The sequence below is a fragment of the Podarcis bocagei genome (genome assembly GCF_964188305.1).
Source record: "Podarcis bocagei genome assembly, chromosome: 4".
Taxonomy (NCBI): domain Eukaryota; kingdom Metazoa; phylum Chordata; class Lepidosauria; order Squamata; family Lacertidae; genus Podarcis; species Podarcis bocagei.
In genome coordinates this window covers 52,871,434-52,890,375 of record NC_138128.1, presented here as the reverse complement: position 1 = coordinate 52,890,375, position 18,942 = coordinate 52,871,434, and the positions used below count along the sequence as shown (strand labels likewise).

Below are 18,942 nucleotides of genomic sequence, written 5' to 3'. Positions count from 1 at the left end.
TTTCATTTTATTTTGCAATGTTACATTCAGTTACACTTTTTAACATTCTTTACAATACATACTGTACATATATGTCTATATATATATATATCTATATATAAATCTATCTATTCTTATTTGTACTTTTGTCACAAAAGTCTTACCCCTCTTTCTACCCCGGCACCCCTTAGGAAGACCAATTTAACTGAGAATCTAAGTGCCCAATTTTATCACTAGGATTAAACCCACAATAGATTAGCCCAGTGGATCATCAGCTGCCACTGCCTGCTGAATGGCGTGCTATAGGACTCCATTGCAGCTTGGCTAGCAGATCCAAGACAAGGATGTAGAGTGAGCTAGTACAGATTCTTCAGAATCTCCTGGGATCAAACTACACCAACTTGTACTCAGACCAAACAGTAGTAAACTCATTGTACACGGTTGATACATTTCCAAATAGAGTCACACAAGTTTGCACTGAATGTCATGAAAAATTACATTTCTGGGATGAAAGTGTTTTGTCTCCTGACTGTGCTTTAATACCTACAAATATATACAGTACAGTACTTCTAGTGTAATGTTTGGGTTTATTCACATATTGAAACACTTGTAGCTAATGTGTAGCAACCCAGTTCCTTGATCCTATCTATAGGGTGGATAAGTGAAAAAGAAGACCTAGCCACTACAACTTAAGTAGCAGAGGGAATTTCAGCAGGTGTAGGTTGCATAACATTAAAGATGCAAGAGTTTTATATCTTCTCACCTGGCCACCCTACCTGCCGGTCTTCCAATAATATTAATATTTGCATTGCCACCCTTCCCTTTGTTTCTAATACATTTGTATGAGATAAGTGCTACAGGAAGATTTTGATCAAACACTACTTTAGATTTTGTCCTACATGCGATTGTGACATCATGCTAGATCGAGCAGTATACTGTATTTCTTTAAAAGAAACATACTTTTTAAACATTGTGTAGTGTGTGTCAATGTTTTATTTTCCTTAATAAATGTTAATTTAGTCGTTTTTGCTTTGTTTTGTCTTGGCCATTTGAGGTCATTGCCTAACTCCTAAAGCATTTATAGACACTTGAAAACACACTACTCATGATATAATATAGACAGAAAGTAATGGTGCTGAAGGAGGACCACCTGGGATAACAAAAATAAATAAATAAATAAATAAACCAACCAACCAAGGAGGGATGTATAGGCCTATACCAGTGGTCCTCCTGAGAGTTTTGGGGTTCCTACCTGCCTGGATGTAAATAAAAGGTGGCATCTATACTGAATTTGCTCTAGTGTAAAATATAGGTAGCCTGTTTTTTTCTGAATTAAAAAGCTACCCGGAGGTGTTCTGAGAATGACAGGGACATTCTAAATAGTCTGGATCACACACAGCAGTCTCTGTAACTATGGTGTGAATATAATTTTGGAACCATCTCCAGACAACTTTGAAACTATTTGTACTGTCCTTCAAGCCACAGTCTCATTTCTGGGAAAATGAAAAATGTTCCCTTCCTGATCAAGAGGCTCATCATGTGTTGAAGCTATTACAACAGTGTTGATTTATTATTAGCAACAGAAAGCAAAGTAATTACTTTCACTTTCCTAAGGTATTCCTGAAATAGAGCCAAGCTGTGATTCATTTTCCTTTTTTCTCATGATAAGATTAAGCTCAGGTGCATCAATGAAACATTTCCATTTTTAAAAATAAAAATAATATTTTTAAAATTACATTACGTACATTTGAGAAAACAACTAAGAGCTTCCATTTTTAAGATTGCAAGCAGAGATAGGATAGTAAAAACTGAAAACTAATGTTTTAAGACTATACTTGTAAGCATAATTATTCATGAGTATACCCACTTCTGAGTAAAATTCTGTAGGCTGTTCGGGTACGAGTATGCTTTCATAACACGTTAAACTAATGTCATTACTAAGCAGTCAGGTGCATAGTAATTTTTAATAGGTGTGTAGAAGAGCAAAATTCAGCAAGTGTTGAAACTTGCTGCTGAAATTCCCTCTTCGGCACAACTAGAAAAAGTACAGCAGCCCTGTGCTCTTTCATCTTGCCCCCTAGTAGTCTACTGAATTTAGTAACCAGTGTAATGATTACTGACAATGCAGTTCTATGCATGTTTACTTGGAACTAAGTTCCATTGCGTTTGTTAGGGCTTACTCCAAAGTAAGGAAGTTTACAAATGTGCTGTTAGAACTTAAGATTTATTTATTTTTTCATTGGATCACCAGGTTGATGGCTCTGGGATAACTCAGTTGGAAGAGCATAAGCATCTTAATTTCAGGGTCAGGGTCATTTTGAATCAAGGTGGTGGACCGAAACATGACTTCAGCATTATTCTAAACAAGAAATAATTTTACATTGAAAGACTCATTGGGAAAAGTCTTTGGCATACAATTTCATATGGTCTGTGGCTTGGTGAAATGTTTGGAGCAAAGCTAATGGCTTTGAGATGAAATAATATCTAGTGTGGGCGTAAAACACAGGTGCTGTCGTGAAAAACCTTTTTTTAGCATCTCCATGCTTTTGAGATGCTTGATCAAATTGTATCTCAAGTAATCCATATGACCTTTTAGAATCATTTGCCTTCAAAGTACTTTGGAGAGTATAATCTGGGTGTATAACTGGAGCGTCCAACGTATTAGGTATTTTGGCATACCATCATGGGCTAGTGATCTCCCAGCAACATTGGAAAAATGTCCCTCTAGTGCTGGCATAATACCATGCTCTGTGACAACCCCTCTTGCATAAGATCAACATGGTTCATTCTGAGCACTTGACTGGTGGCCCAGCAAATTATGGGCTTGTGGTGTTGGCATAGCTGATGAAGGAACAAATGTTGCATTGTGGGAAGGAAGTGTGCTGTGTGGTCACTTCACTGATAAAGTATAAATTGTTTTGCAGACCCATATAAGGATCAGTTAGTCTGATGGATACCATTGGAAGGATAAGACATCAGCTGCATTGAATGGGACATTATGCCCTTTTGGGAAATGAATTATGTGTCATTAAGTTTTGATATCTGCCATGGCCATTTGTTTATTTACTTGTTTACTTGGCTTATTTACAAATCCACGATAAGCCACGATTGTTCAATCAAAAGGAAATAACATAGCTTTTCTAATTCTAAAAGAGCATTCAGGAGTGTGTAATCAATATTGCCATGGAGAACATCATACTGTGATTTCTCCTTACCTGAAAAAACTTTGAAGGGCATGAAGGCAGCGCAGAATAAGCTGACTCCAGCTTTTGAAACTTGAAAATACTTAAGTGAGCAGAACATAGCCATGCTACAATATTTATAAAAAGAGCATACAAATTTAACATAGGTTGATTCATAACCAAAATTTTGTTGCACTCATCTTGTCCCTTAAATTGCAAACACTTAATAATAGCCAACACTGTATTGTATGATGGAGGCAGTAACTGTATGCAGAAGCTCAGATACAAGCCTTGGTAGGATAGGAAAGGAAGTAAATGGACCACCAGAGCCAGTCTACAGGAGTACCAGTGTGGAATAAGTGTCCTTTGAAGCAAGCATGTGAAGCAATAAATGTATCTGGAGAGGGACTAGCCTGAGCAGTAGGCAAACAGGACAAGCAAATAGGGAATCTGATTGGTTAAGAGCAGGGGTCAGCAAATTTTTTCAGCAGGGGGCCGGTCCACTGTCCCTTAGACCTTGTGGGGGCCCCGGACTATATTTTGGAAAAATAAAATGAACGAATTCCTATGCCCCGCAAATAACCCAGAGATGCATTTTAAATAAAAGCACACATTCTACTCATGTAAAAACACTAGGCAGGCCCCCCAAATAAACCAGAGATGCATTTTAAATAAAAGGACACAGTCTACTCAAGTAAAAACACACTGATTCCCTGACCATCCGTGGGCTGGATTTAGAAGGCGATTGGGCTGGATCCGGCCCCCGGGCCTTAGTTTGCCTACCCATGGTCAAGAGAATAGACGTTAAGCAGGAAAAAGAAGAGGCAGGCTGACTGGTAGAGGTCCCGAGAGCAAAGCTTGACTCTTGCTAGTTTGCTCACCATTCTGTGTGTTTTATTTAATTCGTACAATAAAAAATGGAATGTGTCTTGCTACCAATTCATGAATTATAATGCTTTCAGCTATTATAACATTTTAATGAAAACAACACAACAGGGTTCAGCCAAAGGCAAGGATGGATAAGATGGCCTTGCAGCATAGAAGTAATTTTGGTTCATCATTGGAATATTTCTAAATGAGTTTAAGAAAAAAAAATTTACAGTGTGGATCCTCAAAGTATAGTGATTCTTTCTTTATTACAACTCATTCCACTGACAGTGATGCAGCTGCTTAGAAATGCACATAGCTAGCAAACAATATTTGTTGCAAAATAATTAGGCAACAGTAGTTGCAGAAGCCGGTTTTTCTGCACTTGTTCATTATTCCTTGTGACTCCTTACTGTGCCAAATGTTTTACAGATCTTATCTCATTCATCTTCACAACAGCCTGGGTGGTAAGCTAGTGTTTTTATTTCACAGTTAGAATTTGTAGGACACTGAGCTATGTTGTGCAAAACTACAGACAGTCACCAACAACTGAGTTTCTGCCTGATTGAGTCAATCTTTACATTATGTACTGATTCTAAAACCTTGCTAAAAGAGGATGTCTGCACCACATCACGTTCATATGATTTGCTTTCATATCTTTCCTGTCTTGTCCTCTGTTATCCATCACTCCGCATCTGGTTACTTCCTACCAAAGTTAGCAGCATCCCATTAACCTTGACTTGATAGCCCCCCATATTAGTCTGGAAAACTTCTTTTAAACTTCATAGACATGTCATGTTCCTGATTCTGACTGTTAACCCCCTTGAAAATAAATAAGATGATCATTCCTGGGATAGTTCAGTTGGTAGAGCATGAGACTCTTAAATTTAGAGTTGTGGGTTTGAGCTGCATGTTGGGCAGAAAATCCTTGCATTGCAGGGGGTTGGACCAGATGACTCTTCCAACTCTACAATTCTATGATTACTTCTATGAATCAATATATATTCACGTATGGAACATTTTAAGGAAGCGTTTAATGTTTAATAGACTATTGCATTTTAATATTCTGTTGGAAGCCACCCAGAGTGGCTGGGGAAACCCAGCCAGATGGGTGGGGTATAAATAATAAATTATTATTATTATTAAAAATAATGAATACCATATTTTCCTGGTTTGGATATGTTGTGTGTTTGACCCTGACCAACTCTGCACAGCTCTGCAGGGACGTAGCTAGCTGCTCCAGCACGCGGATGTGCTTGCATTTCTTATATATTGCTTTTCTCCTTCTGTGCTGGTTCTACAGCACCTATATGCATAGTTCCATTAGAACAGGCATAGGCAAACTTGGCCCTCCAGATGTTTTTGGCCTACAACTCCCATGATCCCTAGCTAACAGGACCAGTGGTCAGGGATGATGGGAATTTTAGTCCCAAAACATCTGGAGGGCCGGAGTTTGCCTATGCCTGCATTAGAATGCAAGTAGTTCTGTTTGTCTTTACTTTTATCCTACTATGTGCCTTATACTAACTTTAAGTGTTCTGTCCCCCTACTCTAAGAATGGGGGCCAAGTCTGTCCCTATTTACAGCTGCTTCCTTGCACTCCCCTTCCATCTCATGTTGACTTGTCACCACCCTCTTTGGATCTAGTTAGTCACATCGCTGTGGTGGACTCAAGTGGTTGGGGTCTACAGTGTGTCTAGAGTGGTGTTTGCTTGCATCACAGCCATACCAAGAGTATTAAAAGAACTGGCAGATGTGATCTCAGAACCACTGGCAGTCATCTTTGAGAATTCCTGGAGAACAGGCGAAGTCCCGGCAGACTGGAGGAGGGCAAATGTTGTCCCTATTTTCAAAAAGGGGAAAAGAGAGGACCCAAATAATTACCGCCCAGTCAGTCTGACATCAATACCAGGGAAGATTCTGGAGCAGATCATAAGCAAACAGTCTGTGAGCACCTAGAAAGGAATGCCGTGATCACCAATAGTCAGCATGGATTTCTGAAAAATAAGTCATGTCAGACTAACTTGATCTTGTTTTTTGACAGAATTACAAGCCTGGTAGATGAAGGGAACGCAGTGGATGTAGCCTACCTTGATTTCAGCAAGGCATTTGACAAGGTGCCCCATGATATTCTTGTAAAGAAGCTGGTAAAATGCGGTCTTGACTATGCTACCACTCAGTGGATTTGTAACTGGCTGACTGACCGAACCCAAAGGGTCCTCATCAATGGTTCCTCTTCATCCTGGAGAAGAGTGACTAGTGGGGTGCCACAGGGTTCTGTCTTGGGCCCGGTCTTATTCAACATCTTTATCAACGACTTGGATGATGGACTCAAGGGCATCCTGATCAAATTTGCAGATGACACCAAACTGGGAGGGGTGGCTAACACCCCAGAGGACAGGATCACACTTCAAAACGACCTTGACAGATTAGAGAACTGGGCAAAAACAAACAAGATGAATTTTAACAAGGAGAAATGTAAAGTATTGCACTTGGGCAAAAAAAATGAGAGGCACAAATACAAGATGGGTGACACCTGGCTTGAGAGCAGTACATGTGAAAAGGATCTAGGAGTCTTGGTTGACCACAAACTTGACATGAGCCAACAGTGTGACGCGGCAGCTAAAAAAGCCAATGCAATTCTGGGCTGCATCAATAGGAGTATAGCATCTAGATCAAGGGAAGTAATAGTGCCACTGTATTCTGCTCTGGTCAGACCTCACCTGGAGTACTGTGTGCAGTTCTGGGCACCACAATTCAAGAAGGACACTGACAAACTGGAACGTGTCCAGAGGAGGGCAACCAAAATGGTCAAAGGCCTGGAAACGATGCCTTATGAGGAACGGCTAAAGGAGCTGGGCATGTTTAGCCTGGAGAAGAGGAGGTTAAGGGGTGATATGATAGCCATGTTCAAATATATAAAAGGATGTCATATAGAGGAGGGAGAAAGGTTGTTTTCTGCTGCTCCAGAGAAGCGGACACGGAGCAATGGATCCAAACTACAAGAAAGAAGATTCCACCTAAACATTAGGAAGAACTTCCTGACAGTAAGAGCTGTTCGACAGTGGAATTTGCTGCCAAGGAGTGTGGTGGAGTCTCCTGCTTTGGAGGTCTTTAAGCAGAGGCTTGACAACCATATGTCAGGAGTGCTCTGATGGTGTTTCCTGCTTGGTAGGGGGTTGGACTCGATGGCCCTTGTGGTCTGTTCCAACTCTATGATTCTATGATTCTATGCCATACCTTGCTTCATCTAAGAGTTAAGCCTGTTCCATGTATGGCCATCTACAGATGACCTGCAAGAGCTCATGAATCAAACATAGCCCTGAGTTCTGATGTGTGTTAATTTTCAATCAAGGTACTGCAGTCACACTTGTATACCTGAAATAAAACTCCTTACATGTTCCTTGAAGAAAAACACCTCCCTTTGCAAAACCAAAAACTTACTGTTTAATCAAGAAGATACTAATAAAAGTGAAATACGGATGAGTTAGCTTATGAAAGGACTTTAAGCAGTGTTGGATTTCTTGGCAGAAAACCCTGTGTCACACAATACATGCATCCAAGTGTTTTATCTCAGTGTTATCTGCTTGTGACCCCTTTTTTGGTGCCCAGTTAAAGAAAAGCAGTTGGCATCGGCTGGCTCGCCAGCTGCGCATAACTATGGAAAAGCAACAAAGAAGATTACAAATGGCCTTGTGGTCAGTTTTGGAAGCTTAAACAAATTATACAACCCACCCACCATTCTTGGCCCTCTTATTCTTGTTAACAGAAGGGTTTGGTGTTTTTTTTTAATCATGGGAAACTGATTTATTTGTCTTAAGTTTCTGGAACTGTTCTACTTTTCTGGAACCCTGACTTCAGAGAGAAAAATCCCAGCAGGATCAGTACATTTCATTATTATTCTTTTAAACAGCCTGAGGAACATGCAGCAGTAGTAGTAGTAGTAGTAGTAGTAATAATAATGATAATAATAATAATAATAATAATAATAATAATAATAATGATGATGATGATGATGATGCGACAAAACATCAAACATTAAAAACTTCCCTAAGGGCTGCCTTCAGATGTTATGATGGAATCAGAGAACTGTAGAGTTGGAAGGGACCCTGCAATTCAGGAATCTCAACTAAAGCATCCATGACAGATGGCCATCCAACCTCTGCTTAAGCAAAGTCCACCACCTTCCGAGGGAACTGTTCCACTGTTGAACAGCGCTTGCCGTCAGAAAGTTATTCCTGATGCTTAATTGGAATCTTCTTTGTGTAAAAATGCAGTGGAGGGTGGTCTGTGTGCATAGGCGCCGACTCCGTGGGGCCTGAGGGGGCCCGAGCCCCCTCAAAAATTCGTTTGGGGGGGCTCTGCCCCCCCAATAATTTAAGAAAATTATTAGGCACCTTGCCAAAAACCGCGCAGGGGACTCCGGCGCGCGCCTCCCAAAGTGACCGGGAGCTCCTGAGAAGGGGCGGGCAGGTCGGTCAGTCAGAGGAAGACCCCCAGCGGCGGGACTTTAGAAAGGAATGGAGCCGCGGGGCCGAGGAACGGCGTATTCGTCGCCGGCGAGGGACCGGGGTGAGGGGAGAATGGAGGGGACGGGAGTTCCCGCCGCCGGAGCGGGGCTTTTTTTCTGGGTTCGGCTAAGGTGACGTTGGTAGGAGGGGGTGGCCGCCTCACGGCGCGAAGCCTGGAGAGGGCAGGCCGGTTCTTGCATGCAAAAGCACCACTGCCATCCTGCCGCCAGTATGGACCCCCCAATATTTTTTATAAGTCGGCGCCCCTGTCTGTGTGAATATGAAGGGTCTTGGCTGCTCATTTTCCTTTACAGCTTACCACCTGATTGGTTTAGTTGCACTTTCCTGAACCCTTTCCAGCTCTACAATATCCCTTTTCAGGTGCAGTGACTGGCCTTGGAACAGTCACTGCCTGTCAGCCTGACCTGCTTCACAAGATTGCTTTGAACATAAGGAGGAAATATAGGCCACCCTTGTAGTTATAAGAGGAGGTTGCTTTAGGCAACTGGTAGGACAGGTATTGCCAGTTACCTGGAAGCAATAGAGGAGCTGAGGGAAAAGAGCATTCAATACCCTGGGTGGACCATTCTGGAGGCTAGTATAATAAAAGTTGTAGCACTGCCTGACTAAGCGCCCACAATACTTGCCTGAAACAAATCCAGGGGCCCTGGTGACAACGGACACCTCCCAAAAGTTGCCCAGTCTTGCTTTGTTTAAGCCCTGCTCTTAATTCCCAGGGCTTCAGTTCATTATTTGGGGGATGGGCAATAAGGTGACAGAGGTGCCAAGGTGACAGAGGTGAGCTCATTGTCAACTGTGTATCTTCTCTTTTGCTTTGATTTACACACCACTTTAAAAGCTGGAAGCTATTGACTGTTTCAAGAGCACCACTTGACCCATTTTCCTTATTTGATTTTAGTGAAAGAGCCCCAGACAAAGTCCCCTATGCCCCGCTATGCCACACCGATACAAGCTAAGCTTGTTTGAAGTGGTACCCCTATCTCAGGGGAACCTTTGGTCCTTCATATGTTATATGACTATAATTTCCATCAGCACCAGCCAGCACAGCCAATGGTCAAGGATGAGGCAGCTGTAATCCATTAACACCTATAGGGCCACAGTTTCCTCACCCCTTCTCTTTAACATCAAGCTACTACAAAAGCATGTAAATAGGTGTTCACATAGAACCCTTCAGCTTGTTCTCCATGTCCCTTTGGTCTATCATAAACTGGCTGCTCTGCTATGTATTCAGATTTTTACCCTTCTGCTACAGTGCAAAAGTTTGAAGATGGAGTCAGGCCACCCAATGATAACCAACTCACGGTGTCAAGCTCATTGCAGAGAAAGGTTCCCCACACACTACAACCCCAGTTATTGACTACATTATGTTGAAAAGCTGTCTAGTGGAAAGCTTAAAAAAGAAATGAGATGCTGAGTTAGGAGATGCTGAGCCCTATAGTGTGTGTGTGTGTGTGTGTGTGTGTGTGTGTGTGTGTACTGGAGTTGTCCTTCTGTGAGTTCAAGCTTAGGTTTGATAAGTGCAGTGGTTAAGTGAATAAAAATAATATGTGCCTTTCTTCCTGTGAAAGTTAGTAGGAATGGTTGAAATGAAATCATCAATGAGTGGGGACTGGTGATGAAATGTGGATTGGACCCAGTGTTCATGGTGCATTCAAGTACATACCCAACACACACAGAAAACTGGAGGGCACAGTGGACCTAATGAGTCCTGTAGGCAACAGACTTTGCTCCAGGAGTTAATATCTAGCTCAAACGCTTGAAATTTCCCCTTACCCAAGTCAGGAAACCTCTTGATCAATATCAACAATTTTGTGCTATTTCCTCGGGCTGGTGAATGGAGGTTTGTCGGTTGTCATTCTCCTAATGCAATTTGCCCGTCCTTCCTTTAGCTGTTAGCGTTCTGTGTGCAAATAGCAAAATGTTAACTCATCAAAATGTTAATTCATTCCAAAGGTGTTCTCTGCATCAGTGATCAGGATGACTAAGATTTGTAAAGGGCATCAAATCTTTGCTGTGCTTTTAATGTTACTTGGGAGCAGCAGCGGCACACCCTGCCTGACATGGCCACACCTCCCCAGAGCTGAGCAGCTCGCCAAGGGAAAGGGAAAGAGCCAGAGGGAGAGCAGCCACTCCAAAGGACTAGCTGTTCCATTCTGTTCTTGAGGAAACTATAGCTTTTCTGGGCTGCGGAGACGTTTCATCTGGAGAATACAAATGGAGTTACAAATACATCAGAGCTCTGAAAATGGTCAAGGTCCGTCCCGATTAAGCCTGCCCTGCTATGTAAATTGTCTCACAATACGGTATAGTTTAAACAGCGTACAGGATGTTATTCTTGATTTATTCAAACAGGAAGCAAATTAGGGAAGTTTTGTTGGACTAAACTAGGCGTGTGTCTCATATGGGTTGTTACATTCTTAACAGGAGTACTCTGTTTCTCTGTGCAAGTACATACTGTTCTTGTTTTGAAATGGTAGATCTGGTTTGCATTACGGACTTAGCAGAAAGGAAAGCACTTTTTGTAGGTATAGTAACTGTTAAGTAACTCCCCTTGTCCTCTGCAATAGACATGTCTGATCTGCATGTCTTGGGATGATTGATCAAGTACCGTAGCTTGAACATTATTAGGATTGAACTGACTGCTGCTGTTGAAAGGACAGGCAAGTTTTCAACATATGCAGTAGTTAAAATTGGATTATTTAGAGCTCAATTTATATATGGAGCATGGTTTACTGACTGTCTTTGAAAATGGACTGAAATACAGTAATCCCTTCATCAAATCTTATACCAAATGAAAACATTATTTACCCTTGGTGTTAACCAGCAGTGAGTTGCAGTCTGCATTTTGACCAGCAAACTTTTTTTATTTATTCAGCCAATTATTCTGCAAATTAAGCCATGTTAGAAACTCTAGTTCTGAGGCATGCTTTTTAAAGATATTGTAAGAGTTTCCCTTTAGGAGAAGCATGGATAGATCAGAGATGGAATGGCTATGGCAAGGGTTCACCACATGAATAATTTGTGCATAATTTCTTCATACCACCACCACCCCCTGTTCAGATTTGTAAGATTGTATGATGGTAGCTGGGCAGGTTTCAAGTTGATGAACAGGTGTGCCTAACATGATCATGTTTCCCTTTTGGCTCAGATATTGTAAGCTTTATTTGTTCAGGCATAGTGCAGAATGTATGCATGTCTCTGCTTATTAGAGAAGTACCTACCACATTCCCATTACAAGTGCCAGAGTTTGTAAAGTGTATTTGCTGATTTGTTGTACAATATAGGTATCTTTGCCAAGGTCTGAACGGCACACATAATATCATTTGAATGGAAAGGTCATTCTTCAAACAGAACTAGCCAAACCAGTGTGGTGGTTGATCACTTGGGAAGAATTCATTGTAGTGCTAAGGAGATTGTTGCATCAGCACAAGCATTTCAGTTTGCCAGATGGAAGAATCTCCCCTCTCCTCCCCCTGGGTGCTGTTCTGGGGGCTTCCAGAGCCATTTTGGGAGTGGGGCAAACAGGGAGAGGAGGGGGGTTACAAAGCCCCACTACTGTAGTGGAAAACCTTGCTTGCAGAGCTTATAACCAGGGCTGCTGCAATAAACAGCTGTGCAAGCCTTTGGGAGGCAGAGATGTGAGAAGGCATCAGAGGAGGGAGAGAAGGAAAGAGGGACAGAGGCCAGTATTGCCCTGACCATCATTCAAGGCACCCCAGGGTACCACAACACACTAGTTGAAAACCACTGATCTAGAGGCAAATTTGTTATGCTGTACTCTTCTCACTTCTGTTTTCCTCTTGTGATGCTTTCTAATCTAGATGTATGAATTGCAGTGCAATCCTATGTCTGCTCAGAAATAAATCTAATACAGCTCAATGACACTTAGTCCTAGGTAGCAGGGCACAGGTGTGTATTCTCAGTGTGACAGAGCAGGCAGGTTGTTACAATGGAGTTCCAAAAATGCCTGATAACTATAGTTATGGAGTCCAGAATCTGGTTGCTTTCAGCATTCAAGAGTTTTCTTTTGCATTGCACCTAGAGTTTGCTTAAAATATGGGTACGAAAGTCAAGTGTCAGGTCAGGCCTGTCATTTGCTTAGTTTTTGTAGCTATGATGCTTTCTCATTTCAAGGAGCTGTACTACAAAAGTGTGGTGTTCCTGTGAGATTATCTCAGGAGGAATCTAGAATTGTTTTATGTTTTCAGAGGAATTACTATGTATTGATATTTCTGACTTGAAAGCTTATTACATCCTTTGCCAACCTGGTGCTTTCCAGCTGTTTTGGACTACAGTTGTCAGTGGCCGGGGATGATTGGAACTGTGGTCTAAAACAGCTGGAGGGCACCAGGTTGGTGAAGGCTGGCTTAATGGGAAAACTCAACTTGGCCTGGCTATATACTATATATTAGCCACCTGGACCAATTCATGCAACAACAAAATTCCTTGGGCGTAAGCAGTTTCCTACAACTTCTTATTGAAATATTACTAGGGAAGGATGAATTATAGATTGGTGGTTGAGCACATGTATTGCATGCAGAAGACCCCAGGTTCAATCCCTGGTTACTTTAGTAAAAGGATCAGGTAGTGGGTGTCGGGGAAAGACCTCTGCTTCAGACCCTGGAAGCCGACATCGTCAGAAAATGCAAAGGTGGATTAGGCAGGCACCTGGATTTGTATAAGACAGCTTTGTATATTTCCTGAGGAGATCCCACAACTCCCTTGGATAAACTGCTTTTCTTTCAGCTGAAACCTGCTTTGCTCCAACTTGTCCTCTTGAAATATGAAGCTCTGAGAAACAGTTGTTTCTTCCCACAAAAAAGAGAAAGTTTCATAATATGATGTATTTATTAATATGACACACTGGATAGTGATGGATTTAAGTTTTTGAGTTTAGGTCTTTAAAAAATAATTCTTATTGCACTGGGAGGAATACAATCGGTGGGACGTAATTAAAGTGTAGGCAAAAATAACCACATTTTTCACTTGGCAACACATAGGTACAGTGCTACCAGTTTGATTGTTTACTGAAAATATTGGTACTTTCAAATGAATGAATGAATGTGGAGCTGCAGTATAAATGGTTCTGGTGTGAATTGTCTTTTTGAACAGTTTGAAGGTGTGGTATTTTCCAGTAGTTTAACAAGGTAATTGTTTTGCAGATGAAGTAATATAGGGTGTGCTTTTAGACCTAAAGCATGCAAAGACATGTGTTCTGAAACCGCTCTGCTAAAATATACCAGCTAACCACCAGCTCCTGGATCAGCTTCTGGGCACCAATAGCAAGCAGGTGATTTAACACTCTGCCTAGCAGCCAGGAATTGGATTGACCATATGCTAAATTAAAAAGAGAGCCTGCCATATAACGTGGATTATTGTGCAGTAGATTTACATCTGCATATGCAGGGAAAGTAGTACGATTCCTTCTCTGTGCAGCATCTCTAATGACAGAAAAAGGGCATGTATATAATGCAATTATTTTCTTCTTTCAGTTCACTGAGTTGGGGATCAAGAAACAGATGTATTCCCTTTCATGTATTGTTTTTCTTCAGTAACAAGACAGTTTGACAATTTCATTTCCAGACACTTGAGGCAGTGAAAGCATATGCAAAACCTTTCTTTTTGAGTGTGAAGTGTCAGTGTGAAGTGTTTGCTTTTGATGATTTCAGTGGAAGAAAAACAACAACCCTCAAATTATTTTGTGTGTCAGTTGGATGACTTAAGGGAGGTAGGGAGAATAATGCAAGTATTTGGCAGCAGCACAAAAAGGACAGCAAAAAGCAGTAAAGATTGGCTTGCGGCTTGTGTGTAGTTAAAGAGAAATAAGTGGATGTTGCCAAGCTAGTTCCATAACAAAAATATACCCAGCATCTGCTAAGAGCATTAGAATTTTAGCTGATAATTCCTGGGTTAGTTTATGCTTATGTTTGGCTTTTTCCTCTGAAAATATCAGTGCAACTACAAGAGGCTCCCCAATTAGCTTTTCTTCTTGCATTTTTGGAATATAACTTAAAAGCAACTTTCGTGTTAATTGTGGACTTGTGTCATTCTTGGACAAATATCCTACTGAATTTGAAGAACTTGAAATTCCACAGCCTGAACAGGTGTGTCCCCCAGAATTATAATGGTGAATTGAAGGGTTTATTGATGCATATCTGTCTCCTGTGTATGATCACATAGGTCTCATTCAAATAAAACTAGGGCTTCATACTGCAGGAATGGGCCTTGGGCTCATGTACTTCCCCTCCTCCAGTGCAACTACAAAGATGGAATTTGGAAACTTTTGGTCTGGTTTCAGATTAAGCACAGCTGCTTGTGTTGTCTGAATCCAGAATCCTGAATTGTGATTATTGTTAACTGTGGTTTGTTGGATTTTTTTTTGAAATTGGTTTGTTTCAATTAACCATGGTTAAAGAGTAGGGTGGTCAAGGATAAAAGAGGCACAACAGTAAGGGAAGAGAGTAGTCTTTGCAGCAGCATACCCAAGGTATTGGTCACTATCACAGCACGGGATATGATAGTATAGCCTTCAGGAACACTAGCAGGAACCCTTTTTCTGGGTCCATTGTATCATTGCTAGGTAATAGAGTTGGATTTTACACTGTGATACACAGCAGTGTGTAGGACTGGGCTGCCCGTATTGTACTGGGTCAAACTATTGCTTCATCTAGTCCACTATTTTATATTCTGACTGGAAGTTTCAGGTAGAGGTCTTTCAGACTTCTACTTCATCTGCTTCCTCTGATGCCAGGGATCGGACGTGGGACTTTCTACATGCAAAGCATGTACTCTCCCACTAAGAAACAGTCCTGCCCACTCCAGAAGGTTATATTTTAGTCTTTCTCTTCACACAAAGCATCATTCTCTTCATATTGGTGACATCAGCAGAATCAAAGCGGTGCATCCAGCTTCCTGTTATCCTGGGATACAACTTCCAAGCAAGGATTAACTTTTCTTGTACCTTGTAAAATTGAATGCACTACATAACTGGCTCCTGGTGACAAGCTGTCACTTTCTTTATGGTTCTATAGACTGAAAATTACGGTACTTGGTACACTAAAACTCAGCACCCTCACAAATAATGACTTCTTCCCTACTAAAGTATTACTTGAAAATATCAGGCTGTTTTTCCCTGGCAGGCAAAAATTAATAAATAAATAAAAAATACTAAAATATAACAGGTAATTAGGGTACTACCAGGTGGCAAAATAGATGTTGGGGGGGCACAATATCATTTACTATGATCATCTCTCAAAAGGTAAATGTCCATGGGCAGGTTGTCGTCTGCTTTTAAAAATCATTCTCAGAATTGTGCATTCCCATCCTGTAATTACATGGTGTTGTGGTCTGGACAGGTGTGCTTAATTATTGGAATACATAGATTGCGGGAGCTGGATGTGAATCAGATCTACATGTGTTTTAACTTCAGGATTTCTGTGTAGGTATACCTCTATTTTGAACTCAAAGAAGACCAATCTAGACTGAATTATGAACAAAGTTCTCTGTGTTCCACATATGAGTTTCCACATTTCGTGAGTGGTTCAGATTTTACTAAAAATATTTATACAGTGGTGCCCCGCAAGACGAATGCCTCGCAAGACGGAAAACCCGCTAGACGAAAGGGTTTTCCGTTTTTGAGCTGCTTCGCAAGACGATTTTCCCTATGGGCTTGCTTTGCAAGACGAAAACGTCTTGCGAGTGTTCCGATTTTTTTCCGCTCCCCCCCTTTTTCTAAGCCGCTAAGATGCTAATAGCCTTTTAGCCACTAATCCGCTAAGCCTTTAATAGCTGCTAAGCCTTTAATAGCCGCTAAACCGCTAATAGCGCTAATCCGCTAATAGGGTTGCTTCTCAAGACGAAAAAACCGCTAGACGAAGAGACTCGCGGAACGGATTAATTTCGTCTTGCGAGGCACTACTGTAGTTCTCATGGTTCTGGGGATTATATTTGAAGGAATCTTGGAAGTCCACAGCTAGTCTCATCAGTGATTCCAGTGGCCTGATGGAGAGAAACACGGGATGACCTGAAGTTGCAAGAGTACAGTGGTACCTCGGGTTAAGTACTTAATTCGTTCCGGAGGTCCGTTCTTAACCTGAAACTGTTCTTAACCTGAAGCGCCACTTTAGCTAATGGGGCCTCCTGCTGCCGCCACGCCGCCGGAGCCCGATTTCTGTTCTTATGCTGAAGCAAAGTTCTTAACCTGAAGCACTATTTCTATGTTAGCAGTGTGTGTAACCTGAAGCGTATGTAACCCGAAGCATATGTAACCTGAGGTACCACTGTAGTTGCTAAATACCATTGCTAAAAAAAATTAGTGAGAATGTATGAGCAACCTAAATGCTCCTGACAGCTTTAACAAGGCTGAAAGTTTAGTGAAACATAAAAGACAAACTATTTCATTTAAAGAACTTTGCTTCAATTAGCAAATCTTGCTTGCAATGTTGCTAAAAGCTGGCCCTGAATAATATTTATCCGTGACTATAGAATCAAGATCCATGGTGATAGAGGAGAAGGTTGTCCAGGCTAATAGTCAAATGGGTTTTTACTGAATCCAAATCTTGGTACAGCAAAATGTTGTTCAATGTAATTCGTGACCATACAGTTTATGATTATGAATGTCAGAGGACTCATCCACAAGTTGTAGGAAGCCTGCTTCTACCTAGAATACTTTAGAATACTTTATCCTACTTCTTTTGTAGCCTGTTGGACTGACATCCCAAGTGGGCTTTTTTCTGCTTAATTGTAACAGGTGGCAGCTTTACCTATGGCCAATCGAGCAACGCAGCCTTTTCTTCCTGACTTGCTTTATATCTGTGCTTTGAACCATGACTCCTTGCAGTAGAGTTGGCATTTACTTGCACATTTCTTTCCTGTGACCTAAAAATGTAACTAGAAGAGTGCCTTACTGAAAAGACACTGCATTTTCATTTTGCTGGTAGATTTGCTACATTGCCTTTGCAGGACTTAGAGAGATTTGAACTCAAGCCAAGTCTAGTGATTTGACGCACTAATTGTTGGAGTGGCATATCTAGCCTGTGTTGGCACTACAGAAATTGTGGAGTGGGGGATGTTCAATAAAGCAGAAGTGGATTCCAGGCCAGCAAGTTTTATCTCACATGAAAAATGTTAATCTGCCCAGCCTCGTTTCCGCTTGTAAAAACCACCTAGAACTACCCGTGGTCCTCTGCCAGCTCGGAGAAAGTTGATTTTTCTCAGAGAACAAACTGTCTCTCTCTTTTTGCCCTGCCCTCCAATAACACGGCCTATGTTTTGAATCCGAGGAGAAATTTAATTGCATTTGAAGGTGAACCAACCTAATTCAGACTTTGCGAAGCAATGCAAGATCTGAAGCACAAGCAGCCTCCAAATTCACATGCCTTCAAATATTTCAGTGCAGTTCTCCAGCCAAATAATATCTACAAAAATGTGCATTCTGAGGTAAAATTGGTAGTATGCATACATTTATGAAAATAACATACAAAATGCATTATATTAGGAGAAATTGCTTTTCAAAAATGTATGAAGCAAATTTGCTTATCTATGCATGTGTGTGTGTGCGCACGCGTGCGCATGCATATGGAAAAAATAACATTATTTTCTGAAGAATTTTCCTGAAGATTGCAAGCTGATGTGGAAATATGGAGAACTGAATTTAAGATTGTAAAAATGAAAAACTGGAAGAAACAGAAACAGATTTGCCCATCCCTTGTTCTGAAAACTCATTTTGAATTGAGTTGATACAGTAAAACCTGCCATTTCACTTACTCCTGTGTATGTTTCTCATTTTGTGGTATCACTTTATGATCCACACACTAATTTTCAACACAAGTGAGGCAGCAATCGTTGATCCTGTAAACATTTGCAAGTAAGATCTGCTAATACTGTATCTGTATTATGTTCTGAGTATTCTGCCAGTGAATGGGAGATTAATTAGGCTAGAAGACTAAAGAAAATAGTTAAGCTATGATCATCAGTACTGATTAAAGTGAATAATTTAATCAGTACTGATTATCATAGCCAAACTGTTTCATATGCATATTTCAGTCTAGTCTGTTGTGGGAATGAAGTGGGGAGGATGGGAAAAGGTCTCTGTTACAGACTTATTGGCCATAATATATATTTATATATCTGAGAGAGAGAGAGAGAGACATAATAGATAAGCCGATCAGATTGCTACATCAACAAAGTGTGACTCAGCTCTTTTGTTTCCCGGCATTGTGATGGAAAGCTGATTTTTATTGATCTCTTATGCTGAGAGCACTGTACAAGTGGGTTTGGTAGTGCACGTACACCCAGCAGGCAGTGCTAATGCAAGCTTTCAGACTTGATGCTGTGAGACAAGAGCTAGGCTGTCTGAATTAAAATAGTTCTATGTTTTTGTG

General features: G+C 41.1%; 1 protein-coding gene across 32 annotated transcripts in view; it reads left to right on the top strand.

Annotated features, from left to right (window-relative positions):
- ABLIM1 (actin binding LIM protein 1) overlaps positions 1–18,942 on the top strand; it is a 208,286-nt gene that overhangs the window by 40,999 nt on the left and 148,345 nt on the right. For 29 of the 32 annotated variants that reach the window (XM_081192946.1, XM_081192938.1, XM_081192937.1 and 26 more), the window contains exon 1: positions 10,663–10,814. The exons of 2 other annotated variants lie outside the window; for them this stretch is intronic. In XM_081192946.1, coding sequence (XP_081049072.1) covers positions 10,775–10,814 — 40 coding nt within the window. In that variant the 5' untranslated portion in view covers positions 10,663–10,774. Of the gene's footprint in view, positions 1–10,662; positions 10,844–18,942 lie in introns of those variants that run through there. One more of the 32 variants, XM_081192940.1, reaches the window with a different exon arrangement.